At 40.3% G+C, this 13,648-nt stretch overlaps 1 protein-coding gene across 3 annotated transcripts in view; it reads left to right on the top strand.

Moving 5' to 3' along the window:
• Window positions 1-13,648, top strand: part of ESR1 (estrogen receptor 1) — a 204,852-nt gene that overhangs the window by 169,256 nt on the left and 21,948 nt on the right. For all 3 annotated transcript variants that reach the window (XM_070417453.1, XM_070417451.1, XM_070417452.1), the window contains exon 6: window positions 10,066-10,199. In XM_070417453.1, the coding sequence (XP_070273554.1) occupies window positions 10,066-10,199 (134 nt within the window). The remainder of the gene's footprint in view (window positions 1-10,065; window positions 10,200-13,648) is intronic.

Below are 13,648 nucleotides of genomic sequence, written 5' to 3'. Positions count from 1 at the left end.
GTGAAGTATTATTTTGGATACGTAGCCTTTTTGTACTTAAAAGTCATGGAGTCATTATTTTAGAGCTGAAATAGCATTTAAGACTTAGGGCAGTGACTTTGAAAATGTCTTCTGTGGGTCCTTCCAAGAAGGTGACGAAGCGGTTTTCTTGAAGGAAGGAAGGTGTGTGGGTCTTTGGGACACTCTCACAGTCCTTCCGAAGCAGATGCACTTTGTTCACATGTCACTTTACTTAATAAGAACCCACTTCAAAAAGTACCATTGGTTTGGCCCAGCCTCCTTGTTTATAGATGGGAAAATGGAATTCCAGAAAGGTTCAGTGATTTGCCCAAGGTTGCACAGCTGTCTGCTGACAGAATGGGGCCAAGAAGACACGTCCTCTCTTTCTGGTGCACTGTCCTTTACTACCTATTGCTACACAATGTGAGATTACTGCACTTTTCCGATATTAGCATAATCAAAAGAAACATTTAAAATTACACTTCTAGATCAGCACCTAATCAATGGTTCTCAACCTTCTGGCCCTTTAAATACAGTTCCTCATCTTGTGACCCAACCATAAAATTATTTTCGTGCTACTTCATAACTGTAATGTTGCTACTGTTATGAATTGTAATGTAAATATTTGATATGCAGGATGGTCTTAGGCGACCCCTGTGAAAGGGTTGTTCGACTGCCAAAGGGGTCGCGACCCACAGGTTGAGAACCGATGACCTAAATACAAGAGCTACGGGAAAACAACTGCCAATAATTCACCAGATACACATCCACTCCCCCCACCTCTTGGAAGCAGCTTTCAGTATCATTCGCCCATCTGCAAATAAATATGTTTGCTTTGTATCCACAGTTTTATTTGATGAAAACTTAGATTGAGAAGCATGCAATGAAGTTAGCAAACATTGTATGGACTCAAGGCAAAGACTGTCCATAATCAAAGAAAAGACCAAACAGAGTGAAGGATACAGAGCTCTAGAAGAGTGGTGCACATTTCCGAAAGATGTACTCAATAAAGCAGCATTGTTTCACACAAGACCTGCTATCTTCTGTTGGCTCTATTCTCAAGCCTTGTTTGTGAACTGGCTTCCAGGGAGAAATGTCATGCTCATAATGGCTGTGTTCCAACTTCAGCATGAAAAGCCTGGAGATTCTAAGAGGAAGGCAGTTCAGGTCACTTCTAATTTTCAACTCAAGTGTCTTGGATTTCTGGGCTCCATGCTATGAGTTTGTTGGTTTCCCTCACTGGATTTCAAAGCAGGAATACTCTTTGCTAGCCTTACACTAACCATTAAAGTAACTACCTCATTCAATTTCTTATCCTATTTAGAAACACACACACACACACACACACACACACACACACACACACACACACTTAAAAATGTCTCTTGTAAAAATGGAGTCCAGATGACCTCAAAATATATTGTCACTCAGGCCCCAGTTCAAGTGTCACCTTCTCAAGGACAAGCTAGCTGAAGTTGCCCTTCTACCAACTTGCCTGCTGCTCACTGTTTTATTTCCTAAAAGCACTTATCACAGCCTGAAACGATCTTGTTCCCATGTTACTTGTCTGTTATCTGGCTTTATCACCAGGAGAGTAGGACCTTGACTAACTTGCAAAGTGCTTGGGATCTAATAAAAGGCTGGTAAGTCCTGGTTGAATGAGTAACTCTAGAATCCCTGCAAGAATCCTAGGTCTTTAGCTTAGTTATTAGACTTCCAACACGCTGTATGAATATACGTCAATCTTCTCAAAGGATAGAAATGAATTAAGGTTTTATGTAAAAGGAAGATGGAAAAAAAGGCATTATGGGGTGTTTTTTAGGGGGGTGGGGAGCGGCATTTCAATGGCCTTGATTAATGATGGTTCATTTTGTTTTTGTACCATAAAACCAAATTTTGTGGTGCATTTTGTTCTGGACTTTGTGCGCATAAGAACTTCTGCAGTTGGAATGGCCAAGTTAAGAAATGTGAATTTTTTTTTCTTCCTCCTATAGAGACTTGAGGAAATACTCCCCCTGTGAGTCTGATCTTTGGAAAACACAAATCTTGATCACTCGTCCCTTAAATTTTCCTAGGAATTCTCTTCAAGCTGTAGTGGCTTCTCTTGGATTGGGGATGAAGTCCACCTTCCAGATCACAGCCTTGGGGTCTTGTTTCTGCTGCTACCTCCTCAGGCCCCTTGAGCCTTGGTCAGTAAGGCCAGGGTTCCAGGATGTTGACCTTCTTTTACTTTCTCAGACGCATCAAGCAGTTTCTTGCTTCCAAAACCTACATTAGTCTTTATGCTTGGTAAGCTCTTTCCAGTCCCTGCTAATTCCTACTTCTTTAGATTTCAGATTAAATGCCACCTCTCCAAATTGGTCTTCTCTGATACCCATCTTCCCCCATATCTAAAAGAGTCCCCTTGATGTACTTTACTCTAAGACCTGTACTCTTCCTTCTTGACATTTGTTGTAATGAATAGTTTTACTTCATTTTATTGGTGTGTGTTTTTGTGTGTGATAATGTGTATTTAATGTCTGTCTAAACTGTATATCACAGGAGTCAATGTTTTGCTCATTGTTGTACTCCAAATACTTAACTCTGTGCTTGGAGCACAGTAGATTCTGACTCGGTAAATATTTACTGAATGAATATTGGAATGAACAAATAAAATTGATCTTTGAGTTTCTAGTGTGTCTAGTACTGAGTCTGGCATATATAATTGACTCAAAACATAGTGTACAATGAAACTTGAGTTAAATAAACGAAGTGTTGATCATGTCTTTTACAGGGAAACAGTGATTATTTATTAAAAGTAGGAACCCAGGTCTCACATACAAACACAGCACTCTCTTTGTTTATTCGTCTTCATTCCAGTTAACGAAATCAGGTCATCTAAGTAGAATGGAGAAAAACTACTTAATTGCTTTGTGTGTATAATTCCAAAGCATCCAAGTGAAAAGCAAGTAACGGAGACATTCTTCCTTATGTCTTACATATTTGATGTATCTTAAAAGATCAATCAAATCTCCTTTTAGTTGGATATTTGAGTAGACACAACCATTAGATGATTTTCCTCTAGTGACTTACTTTAACTCTTCAACTATATACACTGTACAAGCAACCTCAAGTGGAACATTATCTATAGAAGTGCAGAATTCCATCTCCTTTGGCAAAGCCATTCAAACCCAGAAGTGTGTTTTACAGATTCTGACAGAAGTGTCTGTAATAACCAATTCTAACCTCCTTTTTCTTTATCTTTTTACCACTTTAGCACCCAAAAGTATATGAAAAAGGGTGCATGATAAGGCTTGTTTCTATTTATTGTAAAATATCTCTTGGCTTAAAACTGTTCTGATTAGCAGCCATCTGATGTGAGAAAAGTAAATAGCAAAAGAGTTCCTCAGAGTCTTAACTCCTATATGGCAGGTAGCTTAATAAAGGTTATTGAACAGTAGATGACTAAGTGTTTGGCACTAATATCCAGACACATCTTTCATGCAGGTCAATCTAACATTTCCTGTGTAATTCTTTTTGCACCAGCATGAACCAAGAGGGTCTAAATCCTCTGGGTGAGTAATAGGTGTATCAATTATCTATACTCTGTCGCTAGGATTGGAAGTAGGCTTACAATGACTTTTGCAAATCTGAAGTCCACCGCTGGAGATGGCAGTAGAGAGAGACGAAGAGGGAATGAGAGTCCTCATGGCTTTGAGTTGGGACATGATTTGGGGACATGGGTAGAGTCTTCATTCTGGAAGGGGTTGAGTATGGACTTTAGTATGTGTGATGGCCTTATAACCTCTGGCAGCCACTTCCACACTTTAGTCATCAGCGAGTTAGTGCTTTAGCAAGGCAAGTCTCTGAAGGAGAATTTCATTTTCCTTGAGCTGAAAATACCCTGAGGATACTGCCTGAGGGAAGTGTTCTCTCTTTTCTTTGATTTCAATCCTATATGAAAAAATTCTTTTTAGCTTTTTTCTCCTTGCATTGGAATTCTACTTACTGGCCACTGATGTTGGCTGACTTTCCTTGGTTGAGTCCCTTATGTATCAAATGACAACAACAACAATAATAAAGCTACACATGGATTGAAGCTGAGAAAAGCGGAGAACTGAAAACTTTCTCCCTGCAGTCACACTTCCCAACTTCTTCAGCAAGGTCTGCTTGACTTGGGATGTGTCTTCTGAGAATTTTACATTTCTAAAATGCTCTAAATTGCTCCAGGCATTTATTCCTCAGCCTCTCAGTGAAGATAGTACTGGCTTTCATTTCATAGCAGCTCTTCTCAAGGTAATGGACTAAAAGTTATTTCCACTTGAAATCCAATCCTTCAAAATGAATCCTACAATATGGTTTTTGTCTCCCTTTTGTCAGAATAACTCTAAGAAGATGATCTTCTGATCATATTCTTAAAATTTATCTTATTGGTTTTTATTTTATTCCATTTTCCAGGTCATTCTTATGCTCATTCAGGCACAGAGTTAAGTAATTGGTTCAAGGTCACATAACTGGCAAATGGATGCATCAAGATTTGAACCCAAGCAGTTGGATGCCAAACTCTGAACTGCTTTTATCTCAAGTAATCAGCTTTGAGATGCAGCCATTGAAATTTTGCATTTTTCAAGATTTACTGGTATTGCCATTGTAAATGGTGATGATATATAGAACCATTTAGTTTCACACGTCAAAGAGTCGCATTTGTAAACCTCTTGATTATACAAATATTTATGGATCCACAGCATCGCAGAGTGTGTGCTGAGAGATTTTGTAGCAGCCAAAATACGGAAGTTTTTTAAATACAACTAAACCTGCCACTATTGATTTTAAACAGCATCCTAATTTGTAAACTTTTTTTTTCTAACCATACTGTACTTTTCTCAGGACAGCTAAGTTAAATGTTGATCTCCTGGGCTTTCTGTTAGTTTGTTCCTGTCAATAAAGAGAGACTAAGGGGTAGCTTTCCATTTTGTAAGATTATTTTTGAAGATATATAAGGGCAGGTTTGATCTGCACACCCTCATTAGAGCTCTTTATTTCCCAGGTGGAGGAATAGGTACCTAAGGGCTTCTGATAAACAGGCTTTCATTTCTATAGAGAAGAAACTTTCAGGATATTGCATAAACAAATGCTCTTGCAAACCCTCCTCCCCCCTTCACACTCCCAGCCCCCCCCCCCCCCCAATCCCCATTGCTTAAGTTCAAATGAATTGTATTTGAAGAGGACAAAGAGCAGAACAAGGTTTCCCCACTAGGGGATTCTAAGATGCTCTGAACACCTGATGTAATTGGTGGAGGGCTTCATCCTTGCAGGCTGTCACGTCTCACAGTTGGAGTCCAAGGCTGGGCTGCTTGCTAAACAACTCCTGATATATGACTAAAGCTGTTCTTTCTTCAAAAATAAATCTTGTTCTTCCATACCCCATGTATTTCTCAGCCTCAGGAGCACCTCGTGGATTTAGACCAATTTTTACATTACTTAGTCATGTTACCACCAGATTCTCAGTAGTCAACCCATGTCTGATGCTGTTGATTCATCTGTTCCATCTGAAATTGAGTTAATTCTCTGGTCTGAATGGCTCCCTAAGGTTAGGATAGTATATTTTGGCAGCATTTCAGCAAGGAAGCCCTGACCCCAAGGTGTAATGACCTCAGTGGACAGATGGTAAAGGGTTCCTCTGTGTTGGGCAGATATCAAGTATCTGAACACCCAGCAAGGCCCACATGGATTTGTTCCTGATCTTAGGGTTCCTGGTCACCTGTTCACTGGCTCACATGGCAAGCCCTTTCACCTGTGACGCTGCTAATGAGGGACCTACAGATACCATGTCATCAGTCAGTCATTTCCATGTGGGCAACATGTAGTCATTTACCAAAAAGATCATCAGGGTCAACAAAGAACATAGCACTTATTTATTATACCAAAAGTGTTTAGACCAAGGGAGTTTTTCCCATGGAAAGAATAGTGGATTTAGTCTTATGGAGACAACATAAAGTTCTTGTAGACTTTTAGAGAACCCTTAGAAACTAGGGACCTCAGTGGAATAAATATTCTCCCAGGCGCCCTCAAAGTTGAGACTCCCAGCAGCAAACATGAAGCACTTTGCTCTGCATGGAAGCAAGCCCCAGGTCCAACTAGCACAGCGGTTCTCAACCTGTGGGTTGCGACCCCTTTGGCTATTGAACGACCCTTTCACAGGGGTCGCCTAAGACCATCCTGCATATCAGATATTTACATTACGATTCATAACAGTAGCAACATTACAGTTATGAAGTAGCAACGAAAATAATTTTATGGTTGGGTCACAACATGAGGAACTGTATTTAAAGGGCCAGAAGGTTGAGAACCACTGTAAATGTCTCAATGATTTATACTTAAGGTGTGTGCCCTCTGCACCCTCTAAAGGACCCCCCCCCCCCCCCCCCCACCACACACACACAGAACCTTTAGGGATGCGCCATTCCCAGTCTATGGCTCCCAGTTTGTGCTGAAGAGCAAGCATTGTGTTGTGGAGAGGTATGATGGGGGAGAAATCACAGGCTATGCAGGGGGAAGAGGCCGAGAAGAATGCTCTCTTGCTGAAAGGGTTAAGAACAAGCTTCTCAGGAGAAAATGTGGGAGACTATTGAAAAGGGACCAGAAGAACAGAGAACAGTTAAGACTCCGCTCTCAGTTTCTGAGCTGAACTTTTGCTCACAGCAGGTGAGCGCAGGCTCTCTCCCACACTGAGAGCTGCTCCCCTGCCGATGTGCAGTCTGTGAAGTAAACAGACGTTACACTGAGAAAGGAACGTTTCTCTATTTTGGCTATTAGTTGTTATTTTTAAAGCTTTATCCTCCAAACCCTTTCCCCTCTCCTTGTTTATTTTTTCACTAGAAAGAAAATGTGCTTCTTTAAAAAAAAAAATCAACTACAGGACAAGAAAAACTCACTTCTAGTATTCTCAGTCTGATAAGGCCAACTCACCTCTGGGTGTGACCACCTTATCACCTCCTCTTGTGGAAGGTAGCATTTAACGTTTTCCTCCGCCGACTGGTATGTAGAGCTTTCATACACCTGGATTTCCAGCGTCAAAGCAAAATCTACCACAGCAATTGTTTTCTGGGTGCTTCAGGTAAAAAGGCCAACCTCTCCTTGATATCTATGGATCGATTTATCAGTCCATAACTAATAGTTAAATATAGACCCTGCTGTGTGCCATTCTAAGCACTTTATATAAAATCCCATTTATCTTTATCTAAGAATATTCTAACAGTTGCTTCAATATTGATGTGGGTTAAACTTGGGGAGATTGACATTATTTGGAAGAGACTTTCTAGGCCTTTTCTGGGGAATGCATCCCGTTGTGTTGCACCTGTCTTTCTCCTTGTCTATTTTGTCTCTGTTCTGGGTCTTCGTATTAACGAGGCCTATGCCTAATGCCTCGCTCAAAGCCTGGTGTAATGGGCCCTCAATCTGTCTTTTTGAATGACTTCAAGTGAAGCAAGACAAGGAGACAGAGAAAATCTTATTGGAATTCTTTCTTCTGGTGTAGGTGGTGTGGTTTGACTTAACAGTTTTGAGACCTAATTCCCTTATTTGGAAAGTGGAAATAATAAAACCAACCTTAGGGGGCAGCTGTAAGAAGTAAATAAATTTTATCAAAAGTACTAGCATAGAGATCAACCGAAGGACTTGTATGCATCCATATAAGCATAACTAATGGACATAAGACACTGGGGGGTAAGGGAGGGCAGGGGTTTGTCAAGGGCGGGGGGGGGGGGGGGGAAGGACACTTAGGTAATACCCTTTGTAATACTTTTAGCGAAAAAAGAAAAAAAGTACTAGCATATGTCAAGTCAGCGTGTTAAAGATGGTTTATTCCATAAAGGTGAAAACTAACTAGCTGCCTGGGAAAAATAGTAAGTTGAATCCCTGCCTCACATCTTACATCAAAGTAAGTATCAAATGATAGTTGCACGACTGTAGGAATTTACTAAAATCTATTGTATGGTACACTTTAAATGGATTCTTTGATAAGTAATGATATCTTAATAAAGTGTTTATAAAAAATAAAATCCAGAAGAGCAAAGATTTAAACATAAAAATATATACTAGAACTATACTAGAAAGAAACATAAGACAGAAATATTTTATTTATGTTATTGGAAGGGAGAATGACCTTTTCAAGCAAGACATGTTATTTTAAAGCCATAAATGAACAGTTTGATAAATATGTTTATGTAATGACTAGAGGCCTGATGCACGAAATTTGTGCAAGAGTAGGCCTTTGGACATCTGGTCTAATTAGATTAAATGTTTGCAGAAGAAAATACCAGAAACCAAGTCAAAAGAAAACAGGACAAACCATTAGAAAATCATTGAGAGCACATAGAACAAAGTGATAACTATTATAATATATAAAGAGCTCTTAAGATTCAATGTGAACATGACTAATATCTAAGAGAAAAAGGAGACCTCTCAGAGAAAGAGCTTATACCAATATATTCTCCTAGCAACAGCCTGTTGGTACAAGCTCTTTGGAAGCAATTTTTGAACTACTTATCAAAGTTTTAAAAATACTCCTCTGATATAGTGATTCTACTTCTGGGAATTTATTCTATAGCTATCTATAGATGTGCCCAAAGACGTAAGCATAAGGGTAATCATTGCAGCAGCTGTTTGTAATGGCAAAATACGAGGAATTAAACTAAATGTCTACCAATAAAAAAGTGGTTAAAGAAATCACAGCTTTTTTTTTTTTTTTTTTTTTTTCCTGGTGAAAAACTATGTAGCTTTTAAAAAACAGTTGAGGAAGAACTTCAAGATATTTTAATTGAAAACAAAACAAAAAAAGATACTGGGCAATGTGTTTAATGTTTATGTTTTAAATTTGTATATATTTCACAAATATATCTTTGCATATGCATAGACTATTTTAACTTCTTCCTGTCCTTCTTGATTACATGCACCAAATTGAGCCTATGAACAAAAAAAATGAATGAGTTCCTTTCTCATATGTCATTTCATTTAATTTCTGCAACAAGTGCATACAAATGATACTAAGATAGTAATTTATTTTTAAAATATTAAATGTGATGAATTACATGTTATGTTATGAATGTTAAATTCTTGATGCCAAGGCTCTGTTGCATAGGGAAAAACCTAAACTTCCTATAATGATGTAGGACCTTCTTCTTCACCTGACCATTTCCTTCTTTCTCACATTAATCTATCTCTTTCTAGCACACTGCTCAATATTCTTTCATTTGTTCCTCCTTTCCACATTTAGGGCCTTCTTCCAGTGATGTTTTCAGTGAAATCCTACATTCCCTTAAAGTGTTACCTCAAATGCCAGCTACTAAACAAATTCTCACCTGTCATCCTCAACACCAATAGTTCCAGTTCAGCTAGAGCCCATAATTTTCCGTTTCTTCTCTACTTCAAAAGCACTCTATATAAGTCTGTTATACTTGATTATGTTATTTCAAGGCCATGAACATATTGAAACTGGAGGCCCTGTTTTTTTGTTTGTTTGTTTGTTGTTTTTAATTATTGATTTCACAGAAGAAGGGAGAGGGAGATAGAAACATCAATGATGAGAGAGAATCATTGATCAGCTGCCTCCTACATGCCCCCCACTGGGGATCGAGCCCACAACCTGGGCATGTGCCTTGACCGGAATCGAACCGTGACATCCTGGTTCACAGGTCGATGCTCAACCACTGAGCCACACCGGCCGGGTTGGAGGCCCTGTTTTTATTCCCATAACTACCGCAATATCTAGAATATAGGAACAGATAAAAAATATTAGAAAAATCATTTACCTCAATCTTAATAGTTTTTTATTACCTATAGGTTGAAGAATGCTATAATTAACATGCATATTTGGGGAATGAATATTTGAAATGAAAATGGTTTATTCGTGGGAAATCTTTTTGCCTTGCTTCCTAGAATTCAAATGAATGTTCATGCTCCATAAACAGAATGGCTACAGTTTTTTGATACAGATTTGGAGCCAGCAGATTTTTATGAATGTGAACCTTATCATACCTTCTGGAACTTCTATGTTCTTTAATACTTTTTTTTCCTGCATTTTCATAGGAACCAGGGAAAATGTGTAGAGGGCATGGTGGAGATCTTTGACATGTTGCTGGCTACATCATCTCGGTTTCGTATGATGAATCTCCAGGGAGAGGAGTTTGTGTGCCTCAAATCCATTATTTTGCTCAATTCTGGTGAGTAGATAACATGTGAGAATTTAATTCTCAGTTACTGAAAGAAATATGTATTTTCAACCAGATGCAAGCTACCTGCTACAAAGGCATAATCATAAATTGAAGGGAACCACTGACACACATTTAAAACAATCTATTGGCATTGTTGACTACTTACGGAGGTGGAACCTCACTGTTTCAATATGATGAATGAAAAACAAATTGAATTGAATGAAAAAGGCATGGAATTAAATGGCCTTTTTGTTGAAATAGTTGTATCTTTTGGTAGATATTGGGGGTGCTTTTATTCAAGTGATTCATGTATAGACATATGGCTATTGACCAGTAGTTAAAGTTACACTGTTTAAAAAATGGTGACCAATTCCAAGTTCCAGATTGTAAGGAAAGAAGCTTATTTGAGACAGACTATGTTTTTGGTCAAAACTGATTAGCTGAAAAATATAACTGGCTCAGAGATAGGAAATCATGGTCCTAAGACCGAGGCAGATGGAATGCAGTAAATTGGACCAGCTGAAAGGGAGTTTTTTCATTGGTCTTTGGTATCTAATTCAACTGTCCCCTCCTATTTATTCATTGGAAAGAGCTCAGCTGAGAACACATCTTTTTTTTTTTTGTAGTGAGGTTGGCTGTATTATAAAAAGTCATTTCAGGTCACCAGATGGAAATCATGGCTCAGCCTGAACTAACACCCTGACTCCTCCCAACCCGTCAGTATTTGGCCCTAAGCACTAGATCTCCAGTCTGTGGGACCTGAAACTCAACAATTGGGTGTCAGCTGCAGTGTAGATGCCCTTAATGTGGACCTTTACCCCTAATCCGTGGCCCTCCTTCATGCCTCAGGCCTCATTCTTACATAGAAATCATAGGTATTTTAAAGCCCTGGCCTGATTTAGATCTTCCTTACACCAGTAGGTCCTATCTCAAGTTTCCCAGTAACTGAACAAACAGTCTGCATTGATCACGGGTAGAGAATCAGCACATCTTTCTCTTTTCAGATGTTTTGTCCCTTCCTGATGATTGGCGGTCTGGTCCCTTCCCACCCCCCACCCCCCTAACAATTTTCCACTTCTCTTCCCCACCAATGCTAGTAACCAAATCACTTAACGGTCATCATAGTAATCATTCTCACTTATCGACAGATAAATGGAAATCTATACTATTACACTAGACAATGACAGGATTACAGAATGAAGTTACATAAAAAAATAATGTGATCTATACTAAGGCAGTGATTAGGACTCCATTCAAGCTTCTGGTTCCACTCACATGCATTGTGCTTTTCATTTTAGTCATTTGTCCTGGACATTGCAGGGTCCAGACCCCTCAATGGCTGTTTAGTGGATGAGTGTTCTGGGAGCAGTGCCACTCGGCTGCCTGGTGCCAGGTCCTGAACCTGCTCCTTCTTCGGTGGAGGGCTGGCACATGCAGGCAATCTGCTAACTTCAGGGAAAGCTGGCCTGTAGGTGCTGGGACATTTCCCCCACTGTTACCAGGAAATAATACCCGAGACAGGAAGTGAAACTGGCGAGCTGTATAATCAACGCAGTAGATGCTGTGGCCTTGGTAACCAAAAGTGTTTCCTTCGATCCATATAGCTTTTTCCTACATTATCGTTCTGTTCTTATGACTGGGTGTGTTGTGTTGTTGTTTTTTTTTAATTTAATATTATGTTTAAAAAGGCAAGACTTTTGCCATCAAAATTTTGGATTTGTAACCCATGTTTTTTAAGTCCCAGAGAGGAAAAAGATTTCTTTCAGCCCTCGTAAGAAAGTCTTTTATTAAGACCAGCACCAGAGCCTGGCTGGTGTGGCTCAGTGGTTGAGCATCGACCTGTGCAGGAGGTCACAAGTTCAATTCAAAGTCAGGGCACATGCTCAGGTTGCGGGCTTGATTCCCAGTAGGGGATGTGCAGGAGCCAGTGGATCGATGTTCCTTTCTCATCGATGCTTCTATCTCTTCTCCCTTTCCCTTCCTCTCTCTCTAAAATCAATAAAAACATATTTAAGAAAAAAAGACTAGCACCAGAATCTCAAGCCAGGATTTCCTGCTGCAGAATTGCAGAATTTGGAACTCCACCTTATACCCCCCCCCCCCCCCCCCCCCACACACACAGGAGTTCAACGTTCCTACTGGATTCTCCTTCTTTCTCAGGATCTGCTGTGAGCTTCCCCTGCACTTGAAGGGTTGGCACACCATTTTGGAATGCAAGGCATTGCATACTGACAGAGTTGAACAGCTGTCTTTTTTGTGAGATAGCAGGGCGACAGCTGGCTCGAGAGCAGTAACAAAACAGAGGCTGTCGCTCAACCTGGAAATAGCGAGATCACTTTTTCCACTCGCAAAGCGAGCTGTTTCCGAAAAGCAGAGCTGCTGCTGGGCATAGCTCCCAGTGTCGCATATTGTTCCTGAGAAATAGAATAAAGAGGACAGGACTTGGAAACAGAATCATATATGGTGCTAGATCCTTTTTCAGAGTGAAAAAAGCAATCAGTCAGATGGAGGTTACCATCATCTCCTCTCAAGAGACAGTATAGAGTGGCTCCAACTCCAGGACTGTCTGACAGAAGCCGAGCTGGAAACGGTTCAGGAAACCTAGGCTAGAAGGTTTTTGTGATCCCTGGGGAAACCAGACCTCAGTGAATGAAGGAACCTTGGGCTTTGTGTGGACATCCTGTCACCCAAGACTGAGGAGGTTGTGTTATGTTGGCCTTGACTTTGGGGCAGAGGCACTAGGGAGTTGAAAGGTGGTTGTGAAGACCTGCTAGGAATGTTTTTCTGGAAGTCTGGAGAGGGTCTCCCAAATGCCAAAATCTCCACGAGAAGCCCTTTTTGCAGCTGTTAGGGAGCAGGATCATCATGATTTCTGCCTCATTTAGTATAGTTATTACTTTGCTTCAGAAGGCCTAGAACAGGGGTGGGCAAACTTTTTGACTCGAGGGCCACAATGGGTTCTTAAACTGGACCCCAGGGCCGGAACAAAAGCATGGATGGAGTGTTTGTGTGAACTAATATAAATTCAAAGTAAACATCATTACATAAAAGGGTACGGTCTTTTTTTTTTTTTTTTAGTTTTATTCATTTCAAATGGGCTGGATCCGGCCCACGGGCTGTAGTTTGCCCACGGCTGGCCTAGAATCTTCCATAGGACAAAATCTGTTTGTTTTCTACTCCCCACCGAAGGGCAGAGGCATTCCTTGTTGATTCAAAGATGCTGTAGCAAAGTCAGTGCCAGCTTCAAGGCACTCTAAGAACCAGCTGGACAGAGCTCAAGAGGAGGGCAAATGAGAACAGAGCAGATGAGCACAATACAGAAGGCTGAGAGGGAGGGTGGGGAGCTGGAGCTATAGAGGGGGTGGAGCAAAAGTTCTGCACTTGCTCACGGTATTCCTTCTACACAATGTGACTTCAGTTCCTCTTTATAATTCCAACTAGAGGCCCGGTACACAGAT

The sequence above is a fragment of the Myotis yumanensis genome, unplaced genomic scaffold (assembly GCF_028538775.1).
Source record: "Myotis yumanensis isolate MYYU_CA2020_CCGP unplaced genomic scaffold, mMyoYum1.0.hap1 SCAF_6, whole genome shotgun sequence".
Taxonomy (NCBI): domain Eukaryota; kingdom Metazoa; phylum Chordata; class Mammalia; order Chiroptera; family Vespertilionidae; genus Myotis; species Myotis yumanensis.
Note: the sequence above shows the minus strand (reverse complement) of the source record. Positions and strands in the feature narration are given on the sequence as shown.